This window comes from Anser cygnoides, chromosome 9 (assembly GCF_040182565.1).
Source record: "Anser cygnoides isolate HZ-2024a breed goose chromosome 9, Taihu_goose_T2T_genome, whole genome shotgun sequence".
NCBI lineage: Eukaryota > Metazoa > Chordata > Aves > Anseriformes > Anatidae > Anser > Anser cygnoides.
The window spans coordinates 26551547-26579161 of NC_089881.1; the positions used below are offsets into that span (position 1 = coordinate 26551547).

At 42.0% G+C, this 27615-nt stretch overlaps 1 protein-coding gene across 22 annotated transcripts in view; it reads right to left on the reverse strand.

Moving 5' to 3' along the window:
* The window catches only part of MED12L (mediator complex subunit 12L), a 145626-nt gene that overhangs the window by 4600 nt on the left and 113411 nt on the right, over positions 1-27615 (reverse strand). For 10 of the 22 annotated variants that reach the window (XM_067002309.1, XM_067002311.1, XM_067002324.1 and 7 more), the window contains 16 exons: positions 27391-27581; positions 26905-27066; positions 24158-24269; positions 22821-22910; positions 20504-20613; positions 19869-20004; positions 19126-19293; positions 17348-17710; positions 16141-16297; positions 14685-14908; positions 11879-11929; positions 7627-7716; positions 6740-6960; positions 5572-5728; positions 4627-4704; positions 279-363 (listed from right to left, as the gene is read on the reverse strand). In XM_067002309.1, coding sequence (XP_066858410.1) covers positions 279-363; positions 4627-4704; positions 5572-5728; positions 6740-6960; positions 7627-7716; positions 11879-11929; positions 14685-14908; positions 16141-16297; positions 17348-17710; positions 19126-19293; positions 19869-20004; positions 20504-20613; positions 22821-22910; positions 24158-24269; positions 26905-27066; positions 27391-27581 — 2395 coding nt within the window. The remainder of the gene's footprint in view (positions 1-278; positions 364-4626; positions 4705-5571; positions 5729-6739; positions 6961-7626; positions 7717-11878; positions 11930-14684; positions 14909-16140; positions 16298-17347; positions 17711-19125; positions 19294-19868; positions 20005-20503; positions 20614-22820; positions 22911-24157; positions 24270-26904; positions 27067-27390; positions 27582-27615) is intronic. The other 12 variants (XM_067002314.1, XM_067002312.1, XM_067002317.1 and 9 more) reach the window with 8 other exon arrangements.

Below are 27615 nucleotides of genomic sequence, written 5' to 3' on the forward strand. Positions count from 1 at the left end.
TTTGCCTGCAGTATGGCTACGGAAGTGAGGGGAGAAAACGGGCAGCAGATCGTGAACGGGCCACCCGTCCTGCAGGTGCCTCCAGAGACCAACAGGAGTACAGGGGATGTGCAAGCACCAGAATTTTGCTACTGCATTGCAGCTGGGGCCTGTAACCTGCTGTTAAATTACTTACGTGCATGCATGGCAGGACTTAAATAGGCAGAATGTCTCCAGAAAAGTAATTCCATATCCCAGTACAGACACATACACGCGGATGCACACCAACGCCTACTTACTAGAGAGCTGCTTCTGGAGTTGCCTGACCAGTGCCGCCGTCTGTTGCTGCTGCTGTGTCTGTTGTAAGCCTTGCCGCGGAAACTGCTGAAGTAATGAGAAAGATGGAAGAAAGGAGCATAGCATAAGTGCATGTCAAGTAACAGCAAAAAGCGTTCAACTTGTGCCTTAACACGTGCTACAGAAGTGCAACCATGAACAGTCACGGTGCTGGCGGACTCAGCTCTGTGCGTCCCCAGCACGAGGATGTCTGGGGGTCAGCCCCCCACCTTCTCCAGCAGGGCTGTGATAGGCATCAAACACAGCACTGAGTGAGCAGAAAACCCTCCTTGGCAGCTGTCCCAGTGCCCTCCTGAGAGCTGCGCTGCTGAGTTCCTGGCACGGCTGGCACAGGAACACCACTGCTGAGGCCGCCGCGGAGCAGCCCAGGTCGCAGCGCCGAGCAGCGGGGCACTGCAGGCCGCGGGGACACCGTGACCCATCTCATCCACCTCCAGGCTGACAGCTCCCACCAGGAGAAGATCCCAGCATTTCTTCCAGGCTACTTTCTTCTCCAGGTCTTTTAAAAAATTTCCTGCCTAGCTCCTCTGCCAGCACTCACAGAACTGCGTGGCGATGAGGCTGAGAAGTGCTGGGAGGTGGCAGCAAACAGGAGGCAGCCCCAAAGCTGCTGCTGCCCGGGAAGAGCAATGGCTTCACAGGAGGGAGTAGCACAGATGCTCACGTCCTGATCTTACCAGCAGCTGCTCTCGCCTGGCCTTGTAGTGGGGAGCTATTTCAGCCACTTAACCCAGGAGAAAACACAAGCACGCGAGCTGCTGACTGCACAGGTGAAGGACAACACAAAAAAGGCAGACCTGCCGTAAATTTTAATGGCACAGTAAGGACACATGGAGCACACTTAAAACTTACAAAACATTTGTTTCCTTCATTCCCTGAAATGTTACAGTTTTCCAACGGTGTTGTAGGTATCACGTGTGTCCAGTCTCTGTTACAAAAAGCTCATATTTTCCACCTCTGGAGAGGCCGATATTCATCCTGCGAGCCACTTTAAGTAGCTTTACTGTCTGCTTTGTGCACAGCTAAGGCAAATCAAAACTGCTAATCAAAATTAACAGCCTTTTGGGCACTTTTAAACACTTGCATGTATTTGAAGTGTAATACTCAAAAGAAACTTAAGCTTCCAAAAAAACGTTTCTCCCAAGGCAATGGCACTTCAGATAACAGCAGGGATAAGCACAAAGCACAGGTTGTTTGGTCCGCTGCAGGGCTGCAGCTGCGTGCTTGATTCTTGGCTCCCGAGGAACGGGGACTGCTCAGTGCCCGCCCAGCTGGGCACGCTCATCCGCAGAGCAAACCGGTCGTCGCTCTGACCCTGACCTGAAACCTGCAGGGATCAAGGCAAAGCCCTCCCAGTGCGTGGCACTAAGCACAATGAAATTAGACACAAAAAGCATCCAAAGAAATCTGCTGTTAATGAACTAAATCATGACTTCGATCACTTCAAAAGCACCCTTGGTATAAATGCACCGACTTTCACCAATTTGCGCACTATCTGTACCTGCATCAAAGCAGAATTTAATCTCTAACTGGTCTATCTGACAGCCTGCACTATTCCCTAGCTAGATGACACATGAAGTCTATTTTTCACATAAGACTAGGTAGGAAAACAAGCACCACTTTGTTTTTAACACCTCTGCCTGTCATTCAGGAGAAAATCATTCTATATTACTAACTTTTACTGATCAGACATGTCACAGTAGTGGATATATTTCAAATCAAGCTACTGAGTTATGATGGACAGATCTGGCACAGACCATCTGAAGCAAAGATACCGTTAGGATGGATATGTCTGGTGCCAAAGCTTTGCATACACAAGAGGCATTTCTTCCCTCTGAAAACCCAGGTGTCACCTGTAGGGAAGAAATACCTGTGTAACAGTTACCTTCAGGCTCTGCAAGGACAGAAAGCCAACGGCACGGCCCTCACACTTCCCTACTCCAGGGAGAAAAATCGTGATGAATCAGACACTGCTACGCTAGTGCTGAAAACAAAACCTTCATCATTTATTGTATTACTTATCTTCAGGGCCTCTAAGCTCTTCTCTTGGTCCGTTCCTACGTCCTGTAACTTTCCTTCTCATTGGACCTGGTGAAAGGACAGCGCTTCTAATTAAGTGGTGGGTTTTGTTTGTTTGTTTTTAAATACAGCATCCACAGATTCTGCATAATAACATACCCAACCAAGTTGAAAACCTGATGTACTGAATAAAAATATTCGATACTATTGTCCATCACATGCCCTACAGAATACACCCGTGCTTTGTTTCAGTGAAACTTTCTGTTTACTGAAGGGAGTTTCAGTGTTTTAGTAAGACCTCAGCTTCTTTTCCCTTTCTGAAACCAAATCCTTTACTTAAAATACATTGTGTAATCTTCTGGCGAACAGTCCTTAGTAAATGCTGAGGTCAGTCAAAAGCATTAACTGTACCAGGGCTTCTTAGGGACGTGAAACCAGCAAAAAGCATCCTGCTGTGCTAAGTGTCGGAAAAGCCAGCCAGCAGCCAGGCGGGTGCTCGGTCTCCATGACAGACAGCCTTTCACATGCTGTTTGTTCAAGATAAAAATACTATTAGGAAAAACTTAAAAACGGATGTAAATAATCCTTCAATAGCTATCAGATAAACATCCTTCACTCCTGCACTTACATGCTGCCTTCCAGTTTCTCCATAAGATTGCATTGATTAATGCAGAAACTCAGCAGTTGGCAATTCCAATTTTTCCATTTTTCTAGAACAACCTTTTTCTAATTATCCTCAACTACCTTAAATGTGTCTTAAAAAAATGAAAAAGTACAGGAAACATGGACAACAGCACTGCAAATTCAGTGTAAGCATCCATAAAAATTATTTGGTAGTGATAGTGATTTAGTAAAATCATACAAAAATCTGTGAAAGGCTGCATAAAGGAATGTCTTACACATAATTTTGTTTGTACAGTTGCCTTCATTCAGCTCTCTTATATGACTAATCATTTAATTTAAAAGGACCTTCAAACAACAGAAACTTTTTTTTTTTCCCAAAAAATGTTGGCATTACAACCTAAAAATCAGAGGCCTGAAGTCACCAACAGTCATTGTGAACTGAATTAAGGCAGGGACAGGAGCCTGGCAGCAGGGGAGCAGCCACGATCCGCAGCCAACACCAGAGGGAGTGCAGATGCTCACACAAACACAGCACAAGCCTGGCAACACAGGAAAGTGCTGACAATCAGCACCATATGTTTCAAAGTGAAGGTTTTTCTTTGCGTTACAGCAAAAACTTCTTCCACAAATAGCCTCACATGTATACATTATCCTGTGTTCACCTTAAAAGCCTACAATACAAAGACATAAAAATCCACCCATTTATAGGCATCAGCAGCAGCTATATATTTCTCATCAAGTTATTAGCTAGCAAGGGCTGTTCATTATTACTTTTTTTTTTTTTTTAACTAGGATAACGCTTGTAAAAACACATAGCACAGCAATTATAAACAGAAAAAAAAATCCTGCAGAAGTAAGAGGTTAATTTACCTTACCTTGCTGCTGTGGGAAAACTAAGTCTTTACACTTCCAGAAGAAAAGATCCCTGACTTTTCAGTGAGTACTTGGTTCTGTACCAGATTTTAAAAATAATCATTTATTTATGCCTTAATAGTAGCAAGGGTGAGGATAATTTCACAACCTCTCATTTTTTTCCCTCTTTGAACTCGCACACAGACATAAGGCAGCTAGTCTCATCAGTCTTGTTTTACCGGTGATGGAAAAGAGATGTACCGAATTAGAAAAGCACCAGTACTCATTTCGTAACTGCATCCCCAAGCACTTCTCTTCTCAAAAGAACTGCTACGGGTAGTTATTTTATTGTTTGGGATCTTAACCATTAGTTCTCGTTCAATATTGTTAAGTATAATTTCGAAAAGATATGTTGAAGTGAAGCATTTGAACCGCTCCCCCTTCCCAACACACACAAATCCTTTCTTTTTTCAGCAAAACACCTTGCCATAGTTGGCCCAGCTGTGGTAACGGCTCTGACTACACCACTGAATGGAGCACAGAAGTGCAGGAGGCAGCTGTGCACCGCGGCCCTGGAAGGAGCACCTTTGAAAAGCAAACACACAGCGATGCTGCAGGGGCTGAGCGGGGCAGTGCGTGAGCCCCCAGCCCAGGGCCTGTGCTGAAAGCTGCCCGCGCCCCCTGCCCCGGGCCGGCAGGCGAGGTGCAGGTCCCACCTGCCTGTCCCACTGCCCGTCTCAGAAGCGACAAAGCCCACCCTGTGCTACGCCCGCCCCCAGCCTCACATTTGCTTACCAAGGGCTGCTGCGGCTGCACGGGCTGGAGACCGAGCGTCTGTGGCTGCTGCGGGCCCTGCTGCTGCCCCTGCTGCAACTGGAAGAAGGTGGGTGTTGAAACGAGGGTGCTGCTGCTCGCACGCTGCCTCAGGGAACGACCACGAGCCCAGCAAGATGGCTTTTCGTGACTGCTTTACAGGCTGGGATCTGGCCTTGCTTACAGCACTGGTCACTGAAGGCCCCATGTGGGAGACGAGCCTCCCAGCGCTCCAGTTCTGTTCATCATCAGCCACACCAAGGCTCACGAGGACATTTTTAATAATACAAAAGCTGGTGTATTTTGTTTATTATGTCAAAAAAAAATCTAGACAAAATGCGTTATCATTTGACAGGAACTGGCACAGATAGCTATTGCATTAAAACAAAAATGTGAAAATAATTCCAACCATCAAAGGGCCATGGGAAGGATTTCTAATATAATTTACTTCCCCTGGGACAAGCCTTACATACTTAGCTGATAAACCAATGCTTATCTCCAGACTAAAAATATATTATCAAATCAGAATAAAGATAATAGAACAACCAGGTCTATTTAATTTAATTATCAATTTAATTCCAGTATATAAGGCCTGAGAGGGTAGACAGAGCATAACCACTGCTTTTGTCTCAGTTCTTTCAGCTAGGCTATTCTCAAATTTACCTTTTCCAAAAGCGTTCTACTATCCTGAAAAACTGAAGTATTGATTTTCACACGTATGCCTAGAGCTCTCTTTTGGAAGTCCCAGACATAAGCAATAAATTATTGCACTCAAGTGAAACCAGTCAGGATTAACAGCACCCAGCTCCTCTGCTTTAGACTTGAATGCACATACAAGTGAGCGAGTAACTCCATCCCCTGCTACAGCGATGTTTACATTCCCTGCAATGAAGTATCCCTTGCCTTTGGTGCAGTTGGGTCCCTCACCTGGAAGAGTCTCTGCTGTCGAATCTGCTGCTGCCTCTGTCTCATTTGCTCCTGAGGCAGCTGTGCCGAGTTCAGGTTTGGATGAGGACCTGTGGTTGATGCGCTGTCCAGTCCCCCTCCTATCAATGAATTTGGCTGCAAAGGCTGATGGGTCAATCTGGTTGAAAAATAAGAAAATAAAAAAAGGAATTGTACTCCATTTGTAAACAGAGCAAAAAGTTAGTCTAGGAGTACTCAACTACAAGCTATGACATTAGACTTCTACGGACTTAGAAGATGTTAAGTTTTACAGGAAGACTATTTTTCCAAATATGAATGCCTTGAAAAATATCCCATAAGAGAAGCTGTACCATCCTATTGCCTGGCAACTGGTACAGGTAATAATTTGACTCCTGCTTTTCTATGTTTCAAGCAAGACTTCCATATAAGCACTAAAACGTTCTCCTGACCAAAACATCTCTTAGTTACACTTCCGTGAACTTAAAACTGATTATTAGGCTTCTTAATTTCTAAAATACTGAAAAAAAACCACCAAGCAAGAAATGCTATCTTAGAACGTTATAGTAAAAAAAAATCTCCAATTCAAGACTTTCATCGGAAACTCTAGTTTTCCACTCTGGATGCTCTTTAACAATCCTGTTTACAGATGTTGTTCCTGCTTCATCTGCTTTCTGTTTCATTACATTTCTTTACCACTGTATTTTTCCTGTTTTTTATAGGCTACAACTCAGATTTATTTTCAAACTCAAGTCAATTTAGTGTATTCAGGCTGAACTGAAATTCATTTGTCTATTGCTAGTTAAACTACCAAATTGGTCTTGTGTTTTCTTGACTACAGAACCTGAAATATTTATTAATGTTTAATACTGCACACTTATTTGCATGATATGGATACAGCTTACAGAATAGGGAGAGGGGAGCAGGAAATAGGACCCAACAGTCACCTTTAAATGAAATCTTATGCTCTACAAATACACAGGATATAACTGGGCTACAACCTGTGCCAAGAGCAACTAGGGGGAAACTTGAGAGAAAGGCAAATTTATTGCTAGTTAGACCCAGCACTAGCTTCATTTTGATTAACTTTAAGCAAAACTTTAGACCTCTAAATTAAAGTTGCCATTAAAATCTTGCAATGTCACCAGCTACGAGAACAGCAGAACCTCACCGCTGAGTGCCTGTCAAAGGCTGGATGTATGCAGCAGCCTGCTGTTGGATGTATCCACTCGGCTGCTGCTGCATCTGCCTCAGCCTCTCCATCAGCGCGGGGCCGGAGTGAGCTGCTGTGTACGCCCGGGGGTTGTAGCTGGGGGAGAGCACCACGCCGCCGGGCTGCTGCTGCTGCAAAGGCATCTGTGTGCTGTACATTGTGTATCCGTGAGGCATGCTCTGCATGGGAAGCAGACAAAAGAGAGATTTCACTGTGTAACTTAACCCTATTTAAATTAGCTTCATTATAAAAGAAAGAGATGGCCTTTATCAAAGAACTGAAACCCAGCAACTGGAAGCAATCAGTACGAGGCAGGGTCCCCCATGCTGGTAGTGCCACTACCATGCTGGTAGTGCTTCTGCTTGCAGCTTCAGGCAGCTAAAACGTGGCCGCATGCAGCAGGACCCAGCCTGGTCTTTGCCCTCCCTCCCCAAGAGGTACCGAGCAAGAGCGGGGCTGTGCTCACAGCTGCACCTCTCTCCTCCCCCTGCCCCAAAACCCCAAGTTCCAGAATGAATACAGCATAACAGAGGTTCATTTTAAAGCATTACTGGTGTCAATATCTCACCAAAAAAAGGTCAAATTTCAGACTTTGCTCAGAAGTATGCTTGTCTTTACCAGCGACATCATTAGGGGAGAAACTGCGAAGTGGCTACCTTACATCTACTAGCTGCAGCGTGCAGAGAGCAGTGAACGCCCCAGAACAGGGCAACGCCATTGCCCTAGGCCACATGCATGAGACAAGTCCCAAGCAAACCTTCAGCAGGGACAAGCAGACTGGAAAGTGAAGGAACTCTGCTTAAAAAACATTTTTATGCACTCACTCCACTTGAGCAGCACAGTACCTGTGCTTGCTGCAACCCTGGGTACTGCGGAAGCTGAGCCGGGGGTCGAACTTGTGGGGTGAACATAGCAGCTTGGTCCATGGGCTGACCCTGAAAGACACACACGGATCGGGAACAGCCCCTGCGCCCCGAGCAGCAGCCGCCCCCAAACCCCACCACCGCGTGTAATAACGAGCCAGGGAGAGGCTTCACCACTTCCTTCAAAAAAACGGCACTTTGCAACACCAAACTGTCTGCTGAACTGCACTCGCTCACGGGGAGGTGGGAGAACTGACCTTCTGATTTCTGACACTGCTGTAACACTGCTGCGGTGAAGAAACAGACATTTACTGAACAGGGGTTTTCACAGACACCCTTTAAAAATGGAGATTCGCAAAGCATTTCTTGCGCTTTAGAAAAAAATAAATAAATCTAGCTGGTCTTCCAGACAGAACACAGAATTGCACTGGAAACTTAGAGAGAGTGATAATCTCTGGTTTAAAAACACAGTTGATAACTTCCTCAAGCTACCTGACTGCTGGTTTTTCCACAGATGAAGCAGTCCAAATGCTCATTTGCAGATTTCTTGATGACGTGCAAAATACTTGTACGATAAATGGCTATGCAAACATTTCCAGCTCCCAGCAGCTTGGAAATACGCTTTGTATTTGTGATCGGCAGAGAGCCTAGCTTGTTTGCTTCAAATTGCCTCCAAATTTATGCCAAACTAACAGCAACTCATTTAAAGATTGCATTAGTATGTTTTGAAGCACAAGAAAAGAGGAAAAAAAATTAGACATACTTCAAGACCGAGATTGTAAAAAATTGGTGAATGAGAATTTGCCAGAAATGCAATCAAGCCTGCACAGTTTTTTGTGTTATTGTGATGTTGCAATTGATCATTTTGAAAATTGTTCTACTCAAGGAATCTTAGTAGCAGACACAAGCTGGAAGCAATGGTGCTCCCTCCACTTAGCTGTCCAGTTCACCACAAAAAAAAAAAAAAAGGCAATTGACATTATAATCTGGATATCCATACAGAGAAATATTGTAATTTAAGGCTAGAAGTCAGTTTGATAACACACTGCAAGCGGCAATACCACAATCGGGGCTACCAGCTGGAAAAGAAAACAAATACGAATAACAATGGATAAAACCACTGAACCACCGAAGGAACTTTCCTTCTTTATCTGCTCCCAGCCCCTCAGCAGGAAATACACCAAAGGATAACAAGTCTGAAAGTGCCACCAGCAGTCTTGCAGATCGGCTGTTAATTTGGACTGCATTTAAAAATAAGGTCGTCTGCGCCAACAGACCCGGGAAATGAGCAGAGCCGCCTGGCCTGTGAGCCCGCGGCGGGCACAGCGCCCGCGGGCTGCAGCTCCAGCAGAGCCAGCCCCGCGCGGAGCCACCTGGGGCTGGGGTCCCCCCGGGGCGCCGGGAGGGACCGGGCAGGAGGGGTCACCAACCAGGTGGCGCAGCCAGGGGCAAAGCTGCCAAGGGATGCCACGGGGTTGGCACGGCGCCTGTTTTTAATGCCTTCCTGCCTTTTAAAGCCACGACTGACGTAGCTGGGGCTCTGGTGCAGGACTCTGGGACCGCTGCTAAAGGAGCCACAAGGGCCAGACAAGACGGAAGGGAGCTCTGTTACGGCAAGCTACGCTAAGCAGGCAGAAGCTACGCTAAGGATTTGTTTTAAAAAACAGCCAATATCTCCGGGAAAGTTCTGAAAAACAAATCAGGGAGTACCAGAAGTGTGAACAGAAAAAACATCTATATCCCTAACTACTGCCGGGACTGAAAGCAAATTTAGCTGGAAAAATATCTGCAAAATCAGATGGGGAGCTCTCAAAACAACAACCTGGGAGGTGAGGAACCGAAAAGCTGAGCAGCCGGTATGCCTTGCACACAGGATGCCCATAAAACACTGAGCAGCTGAAGACGCACTTAGTACAGTGGTATTGGGGGCAGGGGAAAGTGCTCAAAAACTTAAGTTTTGGTTTTTTTTTGAGAGAGATAGAAGAAGAAGAAAAACAACAAACAGACTAACAAAATAACCAATCATTTCTCTGAGCAAACTGCTTCCAAAACTTCTTCGTAAGGTGCAAACCATGAGACAGATAAAGATGTAACTTGAATTCACCCAAAGGTAAACAGTGAAATCTGATAAAACCATGACCAATTTTTCGAAACAACAAAACACAACAACAACCACAAAATAGGGCCTTGAAATATGCCTAGCAGTAACACAAACGACCCTGTGGGTTCAGTGGAAGTCGGTTTCCACAGACAGACTTGGAGACATGCTCCGTGTTTTGTTTTCTTTTTGTTTCTCCCAGTGACAGCTCACCTTGCGTGCCCCAAACCAGAATTTCTCCACTCATGCCCATGGGTGTAAACAGTGCCCCTCTAGCGTCAATGGAAAGTTATATCGATGGAAATTGGATTAGGCCGTAATTATGTGTGAAAATACTAAACGAGCAGATGCGTGATCCCAGCAATATGTGGTGAAATCCACAAATGGCTTTTGTCCACAGGCCTTCTTCCCACCGCTTAAACACAGACAAAGCAGCAGAGCTGCCGTGGGGCTGCGAATCCCAGAGCAGAACACCCTTATCAAAGACTACCACCCGAGGCACCGCCACCCAGGCCAGACAAGCGCTACAGACAAATCCAAGAGTGAAATTTAAGCAACAAGCTGTTCATCAGGCAGGAGATGGATCAATTTATTTCACTGCAGCACATGGCAACAGAGTAAATTCCCGTGTTGTGAGTGAGAGCTCTGCATTCCCGAGCAGCAACAGCAGGGTTACTAAATTCAAAGGGACTTCTCCCTTCAGGCATAATTTAGTAAGAGTTAACTGAACATGCAAGCCAATTGCTGCAAGCCAGAATTGTGCATGCACATTAAAAAAAAAAAAAAAAAGGACGAAGGAAAAGAAGGGAGAAAAACCCCTCCACTTTTATTCAATGCTGATGCAATGTTACAGCAATAACCATTGTTCTCTTTGTTCTACTTACACCTTAAATTGAAACAAACACAACTTACTGCTTTTTCATACTAAGTATGTGACCATATTGTATTTAGAATGCATTTGCTCCTCTATGCGGTGTGTGAACTGGTAATCATACCAGCTATGGTATTGTACCCTGATTATGAATCAAATCTGATCAAATCTGACTTCAAAAGTAGGTAGCGAAACACTAGCACTTATTTAGGTAAGAATAACATCCTACGATGATAAACCTGACAGACTTCACCGCACACTTGCTGCATATCTAGGTGTGCCTGATCAGCTGTAAATACAGTGACCTACACCCCGTTCTGCCATGCTGCCAGTAGTAACTGTAAATACTGCACATCTATAAAATACTGGCAAACAGGGTAAGCAGAAAAGCCTTTTTAAAAATAAATTTTGTTTTTCCAATTAGTGTTTTTGACAGCATTGCAGTTTCCCTAGGATAGGAAGAAAGTCCTGCAAACTAATTCTGAAGCAGCTTTTCTAACTGACCATATCAGGCAAACTTTCAAACATGGATATTAGGGATGAAACTTCAGGCCACAAAGACAGATGTCATCTCTTCTCTCCACAAATGACTGAATTCTATGAAAATTTATTATCTAGCTATTAACTGTTTCTTATTTTGGAAGAAACAAAACACGGTTATTCTAACTGCATGTCCTGCAGCTCAGGAACGCACCACCAGGCACTATACTGCTGTGCCTACGAGACGAAGTATTTTGGAAACTGCAGTTCACGTGGCTCTGCGTGCTGGCTGTAAAACCTGCGTGGTCCATCCTTTGCCTCTTAGCCAGCCCGTAGGGCGGCGCTGCCTCAGCAGCCACCGCTACCACACTGCACAGCGCGGCGAACGCCACCACGGTGGAAGGTGGCAGAGTGGAGCAGACACAGGCACCAGCAAGGAGACAGGGGCAAAATGGGAAGGGGCAGGTCATGCTTGGATGGACATGGCATCAGGCTATCTTGCAGCTACTCTAATCTTTCACAGAGAGAAACACATTTTCTGAAGAGAAAAAAAAATAAATCAATGATGCAGTCATCGGGAATATTCGTAAGAACAAAATATTCTGTGTGCAAGTATATTCACAGCCTTCCCGCATGCAGCCACTGCACTACCTAGCCACAAGGAGTACCCAAAGCGTATCATTCTCATCAAAAGCAAAGTGTGCAGCCTATGTGTTGAAAGAAATGCATGTTTGTGCAAAAGAGAAAATAAAGAGAAGAAAAGTTCGTGATCTCAGATTGGTTACCATTACGTTGTCAAAGCCATCCTGAAGGGATACAGCAGAGCTACAGACATCCTAAAGGAAAAGGACAGGCGAGAAAATAGCAAACAATACAGAGAATATATATGATTAGGCTCAGCTTGTTAGTACAGTAGTACAGCACCTTTACAGTGCTCACCTGAATGTATTGAAAGAATGCCGGTGTTCTGAAACACTGACAGAACCCTTTCAAGTGTTTCATGACGCTAATGAATCTCCATACTTTAATAAAATTTATGAACAGAAACTCAAAACATGGAAAGGAAACTGCCACCCACCGGAGCCTATTTATTCTATATATAGTATTCAACATTTTGGACAAACCATAGTTACTAATTTTCAAGAGCACAGCATGAATGATACAGCACTGAAGGCCAGAGTCTTTGTGGACTGGTTTCACAGAACTGTTCTCTCTGGAGGTTTCATGAAACACCAGTCCTAATAATTTCAAGCTGCACAGGTAACTTCATTCTCCAGCTGCTGAGACATAAAAACCAAAGAGGAAATCTTCCCTGTTTAAGCTCAACCTAACAACCTACACTGCATAGTAATAATACTTACAAGTCATCTTCTTCCTGTATTTCCAAATACTACCTTCAGGCTTCTACTTGTACGGCATTTCCTGCTCTAAATTCAGGACTAGAGAAAGAACTACCGCAAATTCCCAAAGGCCACTTGGCTGAACTAAGGCACCAGCCATGCGTGCAGGCGGGTGTCCTGCTGGGGCAGCCTGCAGTCTGAGAGCATTCCCAGTGCCTCTAGTACCTTGGAGGGGCTTCTCTGGTATCAGTATTGCCAGCGTACGCTCAAACAAGGAAAGCAAACTGAACGGCCTGGTGAATTGCTCGTTCATTTTATCACGGTGAAAGTTTTCAAATAACGTCCTGAATGAATCTCCCCAAACAACCAATAAGGCAAAAAGCTAGAAGTACACAGGAAAACGTGCCTGTCTGTGGTACTCCCCAGGATGCTAAAAAGGATGCCACTGTGTAGAGGTAGTTTGGAGACAAAAGACTGGTTTAACTTGGTTTATCTCAGCTTAATTTGCACTGACTTACTGCTGACACAACAATAGAGCTGATACAGACCTGCTGAGTGGATTGAAGAACACCCAACATGACATACGTTCGCTGAGATATGCATTTGAACCTACCCAGCTGAACTTTAGTGCAACTGTTAGACTGGGCATGCCCTCATAACAGTATGAACCATATTTTATGAAAAAGTTCATGACGGACACCTTATTAAACTTATTTAGGCCTGGAGTCACATCTTCCTGATAGGCTGTTTCTCATTACTGACAAACTGTCTAGGCAGTACTTCAGAGAAAAACCTAACCACTGTTCTTAACATTGCAGATGTTGGTCTTGTTTGAAACCAAAAGGCAAATCCAACATCCTCTGTCCTCTAAAGATGACAATGTTAAACAACATATTTCTTAAATGCGAGAATAATATGTTGTTCTAGATCTTCAATCATTACTTTTTAATCCAGCTAGCCATAAGTAGTGAACATCATTTGTTTACTAAAGGCTCTTATTGAAACCTGCATTCTATCATAATAATTGAAAACCAGTTTGACCTAACACTCAAATATTGAGGTACTGTCTAACGTAAGGGGTAATTCAAGGTTCCTATTGAACAGGAAGCAATGGCTCACTGTAGAGGCCAGTACCCTAACATTTAGGGCACCTAGTCCTTAGTACCTGGTAGTGCCTATTGGACACCAATGAGTGATCAAATATCCACTGTACCACTGACCTTACAAAACATGTAGTAAGAACTTCTGGAGGCTTTTTTTTTTTTTTTTAATTTTGATTTTTCTTTTAAAGAAAGGTACTATATGACACATACAGGAAAACCCTGGTTTCATCATTATGAACAGCCCATATAAAACTATTCTAGCCCGTCAGCAATTTAAGCACTGCAGAGGGCTTTATGTGCATCATAACAGGGAGATTGAAGGAGGGATGATAAGGACAATGAGGGAGCTCTAAAGAAACAGACACAGCGTGTGAGAAATTATGAGAATACTTGCTGAAAATTTTGATTATTTTAAGCAACCAGGGCACATCATAAAGTTTGAAGGCAAGAACTCAGCATAAGGCAATACAATACAGATGACTGCAGTGAGGGTAGAAATGGGTACAGCAAGTCTTTAAAAGTAAAAGTGAGCAGTTACTGGTTGTACCGCCAAATACTGTACACACATGTTGTTTATCTGGGATCCAAAAGAAAAAAAAATATTTTCCTTGGTTCTTATGCCATCAATTCAAAATCAGCCTGGCCGTAACCATATTCTGAAAATTATCTTAGGCTCAGAAGGGAGTTGCATAACAGGCATGTGTGGTTTGGCACACAGCAGCAGTACTCTGTAAAAATGTTAGGAGAATACCAGCTGCTTCTACAGAACATGCACATCTATGTGCACATGTGTATGGAAACGGCTTCTGTTGGACTTCCTGGAATTTTTAGGAGGTTTGTTTGGAGGTACATAGCACCATGCTAATTCCGTCATGAAAGTCACTGGTGGAACAACAGGGAACTAGAGTAACATCAAGTAGCAGAAGCAAAACCTGATTTTATGAAACACACTAAAAATAGAAAGGGCTAAAAGACCAAAGGGCAAATGAAGTTTAAAAGCAGATGGTCCTGCTTAAGCAATATTTAGGGTGTTACTGTGAGTGTAAACGTCAGCTGGCTCTCCACTCCACGTGCCTGTGCAGGGCAAGCAGCCCCAACACAAGGCAAAAACACTGTGTTGCTCTTCAGCCTTCGGAGTTTGGACAAACCTGTTGGAGAGATCGTGCCTGTGCTTGCTGCCTGAGGAGCCGCTGCTGCTGCTGCTGCTGCTCTTGCTGCAGGAGTTTCATCTGGAGCAACTGCTGCTGAGGTGTGATTGCATGGATAGAGGGGGGCTGCATCATGGTGCCAGAGCGTCGCTGCAGCATGTTCGACAGGGCTTGTTTCGTATTAGTTGGAACAAATGAGCTTGTTGGATCCAGTCTGGAACCACCTAAAACCCACCAAAAACACAAATGTTTTCTCTGCCATCTGCAGGAAAGTTGTTAGTACAGATCACTGCTAATTCATCACCTCCTGTTTGATTAGAACTCCAATAATGATGATAAACTCATCTTTGTAAAGGCAGACAGGGAACCGGATTAAACCAGATTACTGGCCTGAAAAATTGAAAGGGCAAAATATCTTTGAAGACTACCACTTGTAAATGAGAATGAAAAGTAAAAAGGCTATGGGCTCTTACATGTTCTACATCAGCTAAGATGTTTGACTACTACTGAAAAACAAAATTTGCATGTCACATCAAAAGCATGATACAAACAGCTCATTATGTCAAATCATTTTATCATGAGATGGCAATAACTTATGCATCGGCACTACTTGAGAAATAACACATACGTATAGGTCAACAGATTTAGGAAGGTACATCTTATATACGTTTTTTGAAAATCGTAATTTTCTTAATTTTGTTGACACTTTCTGGTATTTTCTGAAGATTTTTATGCATCTTAAATGCAGATCGAGTTATATTTGGAGCTTCAGAAAAAATATTTAACATTTATAATTGGAAACAAACTTCCAAGCTTCTGTACATAATACCTGAGAAGGACAGAACATCTATTTCAAAATCACCTGCTGCCCACAAGAACATCTAAAATATGTATCTTAAATTTTATACACATTAACAGTAAGAAACAAAACAAGCATACAAAAATTGAACACATATCTCCAATGCTGAAAAAAGCTAGCCCACAGATTTATTTATTCCATCTAGCAGATGTTAAATTACCCACCATGGTTCTTGATGTGAATCAAAGAAGAAATAACTCCAGAAGAAATAACCCCAAGGTCATTTGTTCCTGTTAATCATCCCTCTCATTTAGCTCCTCACTGAACTTCTACCAGCTTTCTTATAAGAAAAATCTATCAGCATCACAAAAAATCCACCACAAAATCCCCCCCAAAAAAAAATTAAAAAAAAAAAAATCCATCAGCAGGTCATTTTTGATTATCTATCACGAGAGTTTAACAGCTTAAGAGACAGACCTACAACTGCTAATGGAAGGCTCTTCTAAAAATGTCTAACTAAAGGAATAAAACCAATGGCATCAGCCATCACAACCTGCTTCAGAGAAAGTTTGGAACAAAATCTGGTCGTAGTAAGTCAAATTCTATCATAGATCAAATTAAAAAGGCCCAGTGAGCGACCTCAAAGCTTACACATACCTGGTGGGAGAGGCTGGTTCTGCACAAAGAAACCAGGCTGCTGCGGCTGTCCCATGATGTTGTAACCCCACAAGGCAGACTGAGGATGGTGCATCATTTGAGAGGAAATAGGCGAATAATTGGGAGGCACTCTGTATAAGTTGTTCTGTGGATATTCCTTAAAAAGCACAGTAAAAGTGAATGTTACTGACATTCATACCTTACTAACTCATAAATAATGCCAATTTTCCTACTAAATTATTAAAGGATAGAGACGGTTCCCATTGTCGTTTGCAATGATGTAAAAAACAGATTAAGTCTCAGGCTGCCCACAGGTAATTAACACTAACAACTTCACAGAGACACCATCCATTTTTACCTTATTAGCAAGTATTTTCTGCAGGCTATAATTAGGCAAAGCACAAGCACAGCTTACTGGATCAGTTTATCAATAACGGGATGAACTTAACAGAAATATCAAAAAGGCCAGAAAACTGTGTCAACAATATACCTGTTTCATACACAATACAATGACAAACCAGCGGATGCTGTCAGAATACTTATCACATCTACAAGACATACAACTACATTGGCGGCACTATGGAAAGGCTGCAATCGTGCAAAATGCTGCTATTGTAAATGTACATTATTATTCAGGTGGTGCCGGGTATGTTTTTCAAACCCCTGGCTCTATGGGATTCTTCAGCTGAGGAACTCACACCTCAAAACGACATTAAAGCCAACAGGGCAAGCAGCTCAAAAGCCAGAACAAACTGCACAGTAAAACAGTTTATCTGCGTGGAAGAGCTTTTTTCAAATTGGTTTCTATTTGAATGGGACCTGAGTTTGAACCAGCATGCTTGCTCTGGACATAATTTGAGCAGGAAGTATTTTAGAAATTGACAGAGAATCTAAGTGCTGTAATTTTACACCAAACAAGAGAAAGCACATATGGAACCTGAATAATATTAGTGAGTTAAGTTCCAGTCTAGCATATTTTATATCGCACGTAAAGTCCTAAGCACTGTACACTTCTCTACGCTGATTCTCCTGGAAGCTCTCTTTGATAGCAATCCACCCTCCTGCTGACCATCTCTATTCATTCCCTTTATTACAACCTAGGTCTCCAGGTGGGGGACAATTTCTGAAGGTAGCTAAGAGAGCACTATGCAACGTCAGATGCTCCAGCAAGCTATTTCAAGCTTTGCACAGGGCATCAACCACTCACATCAGTCCTTGAGCTTGACTTTGACTTTCTCTTCCTGCCTTTTGTCTTCTTCTCATCATCCATGGCATGTTTTCCCTGGTCTGAGAGCTCTCCTGACTTTCTTTCTGGTTCCTGAGAGACAGGTGTGGTAGGCTCTTCCTCCTCCTCCTCTGGAGGAAGGGGCAAGGGCTCGAGGTAGTAGCTCCGTGGCTTGGGTTTGGGGTGTGTGTGATACAGGAGGAGGTGCTGCTGCTCTTCATATTTGATCACTTTCCTATCAACACGAACGGTACCAAACCATGCCCAGGAGAGAGGGGCAGGATTTTTATGGCCTTCAAATAAGTCCCAAGGGGACACTTTTTGTTTTGTTGAAACCTGAAGACCCTGTTTCAAAATAAAAGTGAAGTTAGCATTTTAGGAAAGTTGAACACTAGAGCAAACTACTTGCTTTTGTATGATTTGAGTCAGAAAATCCAGTAACACTTTTTCTCCTCCACAAAATATATCAATTGCATAATGGTGGGATTTTAACCTCCATCAAGGCTACCACTAGATAAAAGCAGTTACATTTCTATAGTACTATTTGCTTGTAGACATGCTAAATGTTTCAAGTTCCATCTATCGCATTTCAGAGGAAAAGTCAAATAATCTATAAAGAATTGTTAATCTGAAGATACGCTTGCTAGAAGTTTACATATTTAAGTAAGGGGGGATAAGAATAAAAAGCTCCATCCTTCTCTCTTAAATAAATTCACCTTAAAAAATACATATCCTTTTATATTGCCAAAAATTCCAAACCAGCTAACACACTTATTTTCCCCTTCTTTCCTGTCTTTTGTAAGCAGGATCACCCCCTGCTTCCTCTCAGCACGTAACAGGTCAAAAGGTTTCCAGGTCAAATGAGCTCTCAAATGTAGGATTCTGCCTGAAAAACAAACACTTTTGTAAGAGCTGCTGCTGTTCAGCTCCAAGTCAAACATAATCTTCCTTTTTGGCTGATACCAGTCAAGACCCCAGATTGCAAAATCAAGCAAGCTTATGCCAACACTCATTACATTAGCAGCTACAAATAGGCCATGTACCCTGTGGAATTAATGAGGAAGGACATGCAGCAAACATCATTCACTTCTAGTTTGTATAGATGTTGATGGACAAACTTTAAACAAATCAGAAAGTGAAAGGTTATCCAAACTTTGGGTTATCCAAACTTGTATGGGTGGCATAAAATTGTTTCCATTGAAAAAGCACATACATCAAAAGCTCTGAGGCTATTTGCAAGCACTGGTGAATATTCAGGAAGAGAAGGACAGATCCATTGTCAGTACAAATGCAGGGCTGGTGGTGCTGCTGTACCATACAAGTCACACCAGGTTGCTTGGACTCGTACAGCTCGCTGAGTGCCCCTCTATAAATCCAGTCCTGGTTTCACACACTGTCCAAGAACTTTCACATGGATCATGCAAGAAAAACTGTGCATGTGTATTTCAAACAGAATTATATCTGGTAACAAAAAAGCAGTCAGTCGTTTGCAACTGTTTGTAACAGTGCTGCTCTTACAAGCCCAGAATCACTCAATTTTCTCATCATTGCTCATAGAAAGCCTACTTGTTTAACACAGATTGCATTGCTGGGGCTGAAGCTTTTGTAATGACTGCATTAGAAAGCTGCACTACAGCAGAAATACGATACTGGTTTTGATACTGTGTATAAATGCATGCACTCTACAAGCTGTACCTGTTTGCTTGAATTTCCCATGCATCAAAAAATCATGAAAAAAATAGATGAAAGTAAACATTTACTCTTGCCTGTTTCTTATCAATGGAGTCAAATCCTGCAATTTTGTTGCCCTTGGTGTCAATCAAGGATCCCATTGGCTCACAAGTAATAATATCACATGTCTGCTTTGGCAAAGGGAGCAGCTGGCGAACCTTGTCAATGCTTTCTGACCGCTTGTCTCCCAGCTCTTTCTAAAGAATAAATAAAACAATCAATCAAACAGAAAGGGGGGAAAAAAGGAAGAGAAACATTGCACTGCTTTCACTATTAGAAAATGTCCAGTTTCTGAATGAATCATTTCCCTGTACTTATACTAAATTTAAACAAATGGTTTTGCAGAGCTGTTTTTTTTTGTTGTTTTTTTTTTTTTTGGGGGGGGGTGGTTTTGTTGTTAGTTTCTGGTCTTGTTGTGTTTTGTTTTGTTTTTTAAGAATGTAAGTTGTTATTTCATCTCTTGTTTGAGTAGAACAGAAACTATATAATACAATTTAAATACAAATTCAGTGTCTCAAACATTAATAAAAGTAATTAAGTCCCTTTCACGGTCCCTAAATGTAATGTAATGAGAAGAAAATCTTAGTAGACTGTCTCCCCACCCTCGCATTCCTGTTTTATTTAATTTCCTTCTTTTGTTCCTTATTACCACTAGCGCTGCTTCATTCTCTCCTCTTTTTCCGAGGCCTTCCCAGACACTAGAAATGACAGGATGAAAAGTTGAGAATGTGATTCAAAAGAAATGCTGAAAATGATGAGATGTAACACTTACTTTTAACTTTTTCACTAAATTCATATAAGCCCTTTTGTTTTCCTCAGGCCCTCCTTGAGAAGCATTTGACAAGTCGGAGGCAAGTGTCCCGTTGATGAGAACGCCCAGCATGTCAAGCACAGTTGTGAACAATTCACTGAGAGTAAAATTACAAGTGTTACCCAAGGAATTACTGATTGCTTAGAGATCCAGGGACAGATATTCACAGCAAAAGGCACAAACACAGCTCTTTAGACAAGCTGAATTTTTCAGTGCTTTCTGCATGCACACACAACTCAGCTCGCATGCACGGGCCCCAGTGTATACATGCAGGTGAACTGTCAAGATACAGACACAAATCTTACACACCACAGCTCAGAGCTACAGACAGCACAAACTGCTAATAGTCATTAGGAACTACAGCTCCAATTTGGGAAACTGCTAGGAAAACATGCTTGTTAAGGAGCAGTGTAAATAGTGTTTCCAGTGCTTTCCAAAATAGAGATGTTCCCCAGCTGAGACCAGCACCGAGCATGTAAGTTGCACTCAAGCACTAACATGGTAATAATAAGAAAAATATAACAGTAACATCCATGCAATCTAGACTTAAAAGCACGAAGGACATTGATTAGCTTGTTTAAACAGCGCAGACATACTTGTTGGTCTGCATATCAACAGTTCCTGAAGTGATTATCTGAAGGAGCAGAAGTGCCCAGTCTGTGGTCCACTGGGTACTCCTCTGCACAGTATCAAACATGCCACCTACCTGCAAAATAACACAGCAGATAGCAAAGCTCTGCATGTATCTCACAGACGCATGCTTCCTCATCACGTGTTACTTATGAATAAAACTGCCATCCAGTCCCATGTGTTCTTGTGTGCTGACTGCCACTCTGATGTACTGAGCTAAAATACCTTTTTCTCCCCACCCCATGCTTTCAGAAAAAAAGCTTCTCCAAAAAGCTTCTCCTATGAAGGAACTGCAGAAAAGCAAAATAGTATTGCACTGCTCCTTCAGTTTCCTATCTTCACTTTCATGTTTGACGCAACAAATTTTGAAGTGAATGAAAAGATTCTCAGAACTGAAAAGGTACTGAAGTAAAACCTTTTAGTTATTGCCTTCCTCCCACATACAAAAATTAGACAATAAAATCCACTGCATAGAGAAAAGGACCTAAAGAACAAGATAGCATTGACTGAAAATAAAAACTGCCACATGACGCATTTGACCCCACGAACAATTGTTCACAATTCCTACCAGTATTTTATGATACTGTAAAATATGCCTTTTCTTTGAGAAGGAGCCATTTCATCAGAACTGTTCCTGCAAAGGATTAACCTGCATCAACACAAGATACCTGCTCAGGTTATGAGCCTGATTTCCAAACCAGTCAGAATAGAGCCCAAACCCCACATTTCAAAGATAGAACACTTCTAGCTAATGCAAGCACAGCTCAAGCCTTCAGAGAGGAGAAAATATCTCCCTATTACACAACAGGATGCCTAAGGGAGCTAACAGCAAACCAACACTGATCTTTCCTCACTGGTGCACTGCAGCCCAGGGTCCTCCTGCTCTACCATGATGCTACTGTCAGCTTTGCTGGTTTGTGTATTTTCCCTGCACCCAGTATCTGCTTTGAATCATCTTGCCTGTTTCCCATTTTAAAACTTTCCAAAAATATTTTTTTTCATGTTTATAATCCCACTAAATCCTTCACTTTTTATGCCTGTAGTTGTTTCACTTCACAATTCTTCCCAATGTTTAAAGCTTATTTCGACATTGTACCTTGCTCAGGAAACACAGAGACTGTTTCAAATCCCAGTACCTGCTTTTAGCTCCTACACCTTGCTGAGTTTATGTCTAAGATTATTCCTTGGACTACATATGTAGTTTATTGTTTACAAAGGGATAAAATCTTACTGCTTTAGTAATAAACCACTTATTACCCATATCAAGTGTTGGCTCAAGTCCCCCTACCCTGAACCAGTGGCGGCATACGGTTTCCCCCTCTGGTTGTACCTGAGCAGCTTCCAAAGAGGTGGGAGAAGAACAATGCTGCAGTATTACTCCTACCTTGGAGCTCCCTCACTTGGCCTTACACGTAGTCTCTATACACCTACGTCACTGTGCTAAACGAACTGCAGCGACCCTGACATCTAGTACAGAAGTTTCAGGAGATGTGAGACATTGAAGGACTCGATGGAAACTTTCTAAATTGATTAATATCCAAGTAGTGGCAACTGAAATTGCACATGTAAATTAAACAGCCAAATATTACATTTCCCGAGACCTCCAAAAATCTCAACTATGTTGCCTAATTCTATAAAACCCTTGCTTGTCACAAGAGGATAAACCAGCCCATCAGTAGACAATGACCTTCAGTGTCTACAAAAAGGTGATACAATTTCTGATATTCCAGTGCCACTGAAAGGATGAAAGCAGCACAAAAACAAGGCGTGAATCAGGCATAGGCTGTTCTTCCTACTCATTTTATACGAACAATGCCCAAACACTATGGCCAGGAAGCATCAGCTGAAACAAGAGAGATGGGAAAAGCAGAGGACCCCCTGTGATGCCACGCTGAGGCAGGGGGAGCACTAATGGCCTTTGCTGCCCCTGGCCAGCCCCACCTGGGGCAACCCCCATGCCCAAGCCTGTCCCTAGCCCAGGAGCTTGTCAGGAGCCTCAGCTCGTCCCCATAGCCCTGCCTAGAAATCCCAGCTCAGGGTTGTGTCTGACCATGCCTCTCCTCACCGGGCCTGGTCCTGACACCCCCACCAACCGGCTGACACCCCGGTATGGCCTCGGCTTGTCCCCATCCTGGTGGAGGTGCCCGGTGCCCAGGGCTGGGATTTCCTCTGGGAGCCCTGGCCCCCGCGCTGCCCAGACACAGTAGTTCTTGCACCTTACCATGCACTTCAAGTAGCTGCTACATCTCTTTATACCAACAGAAGCACGTAAGTTTTTCTTACCAAATTAAGACGAAGTTGTAAGGCTTCATGCATCATTTGTCTAGCTTTAACATCATCCTGGTACCGTTCTTCCCTCCAGTTACTAAGGATCTAAAAGAAACCATTTGAGTAAGGTTGTTTTCTCCCTGTGGAGGAATTTTCTCCCCTTCAAGTTTAAGTATTTGTGACCATTACCTCTAAGGAGCCATAAAAGATTATTAACCTTTTTATCATCATGCCTGTTCAAAGCTCAGAGCAGATTAAATAAAATAAAGGAGGGTAAAAATTGATTTTATAAAGGGTTGATACTCTGCTATCAATTATGGGACTAGATCTCCCTGTTGTAGCAAAAAGAAAATAAGGATCTTCATTATGTATTTATGAAAAATACAGTTTCAAACATCCTATTTAACTGCTCACCATATAAACGGATCTCTTGTACTGGATGCAGCTTCCCAACAGAACCGTGTTGGGTGCTCTGGATGAGAAATGACCAAAACCTTAGGGAACCTGGACCAGCTGCATTTCAGAGGAGAAACCATACCTCTGAAGAAGAATCCAAGTGGCAGTAATACCAGGGAAAAAAAGATCAAAGGAATGAATTTAACTAGGATGTGGACCAAAGTCTGAGCCCGGACCTGCAGTGAGAGGCAGTATGAGCAAATAACAGCCCTACAAGTATCAATTTTCACTGCCACAGTAAGTTAGAGAAACTAGAGACAGAAAAAGGAAACGTATTCCCACTACACCGGGCACTGCATATGTTCATTTAGAGGACAGTCTCTAGGAGCTAGTAATATTCATGTAGGCTACAGCATCAACCAGATGGGAACAAGGAGGCTACAGCAGAGTCAGAGGTTGTGAATAAGCATAAGTGAAGGAAAAGTTGTAGGGATAGTTTCTGTGGGCAATAGGCCAGTTTGGGACTAGCAATATTAAAACAAACAAACAAGAGCAAAACAAATAAACAAACAAAAAACCTCACAACTTAACTGTACTAACTGGAGAAGATGAAAGGTTTTCCCAAAGATGTAAAGTTTCAAACTTATAAAAACATTTTTATGACCAAGCTAGAGACTGAGAAGACTCTTCCTCTCATGACAAGCATCTTTTACTGTGTTTCCTGGAAAGAACTGAAACCAGATTCAAGTTCAATATATTTTTCTGTAACAATTTTAAAAAAAATAAAAAATTACTCTCATAAATTGATAAAACACTTCCCCATTCTTTCTTCCTTGGACTGTTCCTTTTGGTAGGCCATGCACTATAATTTTCCTGGTCTGAAACTGTCCTATAAACATAAAACTGATGACACAAACATCCAGTGAAGGGTGCTTATGGTTATGTGCTTGTTTTACCTGATTAACTTGATTCTGCAGTGATGTTAGAAGCCCTTCCCGTTGCTCATCCTGTCCCTTAAGGCAAGTAAGTACCAAAGAAAGGAAAGGTTGCTGACTCAAAAGAGACATGCTTTAAGAGAAGCAAACACAGAAGTCAGTTAGTAACATTATTTTAATACCCCCCCAATCTTCACCACCTTCCTTGTTTTGTCTGTTTTTTCCCTCTGGAAGTGGCATTGCCTGCATCTATGTCTGTTTCTGTTTTAGTAAATTAAAGCCTCACATGACAAATTAAAAGAACATGCACATAAACAGGAAGAGCACCAGCCAGTATAAATGCACACATTATGCATGTCATTACTGAGAACCCACCTAGCTCAAGGCATCGAATGACCAAGAATTACATGGACACTTGAAGGCCTGACTCTGGAACAGAACATGGTATTTGAAGACTACTTTCATTAAACAGGGATATAATTGTAGTGGAGACTACAGCTAAGGAGCAGCTAAAGTTTCTAATCCATGTTAGTGGTCTGAAGTGAATCCCAAGGTTCCCCTACAAGCACTGATTAGGATGTAAGCCACCTAAATTCCACTTAAATTTTAACATGGGTTTAGTGTATGTAAATTGAGGTGCAGCTTTAGATGTTTTTAGGCAACTTTGTAAGGGCTTTCAGAATACATACATACATATATATAGTAATGGGTATCCATTATGAACATAAAATTTAGACAAACTGAAAGAAACAGAGACAAATCTGGAACTACGACACGTAAAGTAGAAGAGAAGTCAAAAATGTCAGCAAAGGTATTTGAGTAACAGTTCATGCAATGATTTTTACAGTTTTAGGCATGTAAGCTCCTAGAAAATTACATGCATCCTTGAACACAATAGAGACGTATCCATGCATACACACATACATTTATTGTAAGTTTTCATTTCAGCAGTTATTTTCATTTGGCATTTAACTTGACTTCAGAGATTTATGTGACAACCAGTATAAAGGAATGGCAAAATCTCTAGGTTCCATAAAACAAGCAAATTAGAAAGTCTGCATTTATGGAAGTCATGTTAAACAGTTTTTTTTTGTTTGTTTTTGTTTGTTTGTTTGTTTTGTTTTCATATTTTAGGAACACCATGGTAGGAACACGTGTTCATTTACTCATTCATTTCCATAAGAAAAATTTACAACTTGCAAGACAACTACTATCACAATTGTTATCCTTGCTACACAAAGTGGAGTTTGAAAAAAGATACAACAGATACGCCGTGTAAGATTTTGTCACTAACAGAGTAGTAAAGTTTGTTTTTGATTGAGATTGAAAGGTTTCAAAAAGCCCCTGGTGAAGTCATTTATTGTTGGAACTGTAACAACGTTGTAAATGCTTTCACTTCTGTGCATGGGACCTGTCATGGAGGAAGGGCTCAACAGTTTCTACAGCATTTTATTCGTATTTTGAAAGGATTCCTGTTTTATGTTTTCTAGACATGATCTCTCCCATACAAAAAGAAGGCAGAGAGAGGTTCCACACTCCCTTTTACTGATGCAAAAAAACTGGCAAATTGCAAGAGAGCCAGTGAATAACAGAAGAGTGCTGAAATACGCAGAAATACCTAGCAAAGAGATCAGTAAAGCAAGATGTCATTTTTGTCTATCAGTAGAACAGGCAGGTACTACAAATGAAGTAGAAGGACAAGGAAGGATTTAATTCAAAAACTGAACATGGCAAACCTCTCTAGACTGATATATTTGTTACGTGAGAAGCTTCTTAAAGAAAGGGCACAAATGAACTAGGAGGGTCCAACATGACATAGAGTAACAGGCATATGGCAATTATCAGGGAAAGAAAAAATAATAATAAATCTTTTAACCCTACGGGTAAAATAACCTAGTTGGAAGAGGCTGAAAAATAGCAGATTTAAAAGGTTCTGCAGAATTAAATGACAACCATAAGTCAAAAATCAATACACACAACACAGATTTACAGGAGTACTATAAAGTCGTAATGCCCAATTATTGGTCCCTTGTTCAGGGAAAATATACAGCATGAAAAACATCGAGGATGAATAACAATGCTCACTAATAACACAAGAACAATAAACTTGTAGTGGTATCATATGTAACAGTCAAAAACCATGAGCCTTTAGGAACTGATTTGCTTTCTCTAACCAGTGTACTTTGGAAGAGCTTTCCAAGAAGAAAGATGGTCAGTATTTGAAGCTAAGAGGCTTTGTTGTGTAGAGTGTTTAACGTAATTTACATCATAACTAGAACAAAGTAAAAACAAATAATAAACACTGTACAAGAATATTTTACTAAAGGAAAAATCAGTAACTATTAAATCATTAAAATTCTCATTGGTTTGGAAAGTTAGAGATGAACTTCAAGCTCTACTACTCCCCACAGGAATTAAGTGACATCTTAGGACAGTTACGATATCTTACTGGCAAGGAAGTGGCCTACCGCCATAGAAGGGAAGACACAACAAGCCCTCTGACTGTACTTTTTAATTTCCAACATTACCCCACAGCAAGCTGCAGAATAGCCACTGGAAGACAAGTTACAAAGCTTTCACATTTTGTCTTCTGAAACCAATGGCATTTTTCAGACTAAATGAAACCTGAAACCTGTCTCGGTTTGATAACTTACTACTCCAAAGAAGTGAGCCAGTGAGGTCTTGTGAAGCAAAAACCCAGTGCCCAATATACCCCTCCTTCAAAAATACCTTCCAGCTCTGTTTACAGAGATCTCCCAAGGTCATACCTCTTTTGCTTCTGTCTATCTCTTTCCTTCTTAGAAGATGACCCCAAATGTTGTCCTTTCTCCAGCTCCTCTCCCGCAGCTTTCAAGACCCTACCTTGAACTGAGGTAGGCAGTTTTGCAATCAAGGGAGCCACCAGCCACACTCCTCGCCGCTCAGAAGAACTAGAAACAGAGCAAACGTATTTCAGCCAAAATATCCATGTAGTTTTGCAACCAGTACTAGCTGTTAAAAAACTGAACTGCTTTAATAAAGCAGTTGGCACAACACGTCTGGAGTAACTAGTGTGGACTGAACAATCATAATTTCTGGTTTCCAAAAATTCAAGAATAGCAACTATATTTATTGTTAAACAAAAGTAAATAGAAGTAACCTTCAGGTAACTCGTTTCTGTACATTCCTGCTTCAAGTGCAAAAAGTCTAGGCAATCTATGCACAATTAAGCATCACGTTGGCTAAAATAATTAAAAAGGTGCTACAGAAAATACCTTAGGAATGTCTTTTTACCATTCTGTCTTGTATTACTTGTGTCAGCATTTCCAACAGAGTTTGGATTGAAGAGGCCTATACCAGAGTTAGAAGAGTTATTGTTTAGATCAGCGGATTGCTGAAACACCTCTATTGTCGCCTTTGCAATATTATCCAACAAGCTGTTCATTTCAGCCACAGACCCAGAACCCTACAGTAAAACATAAGCAAACTAGCACATTCAT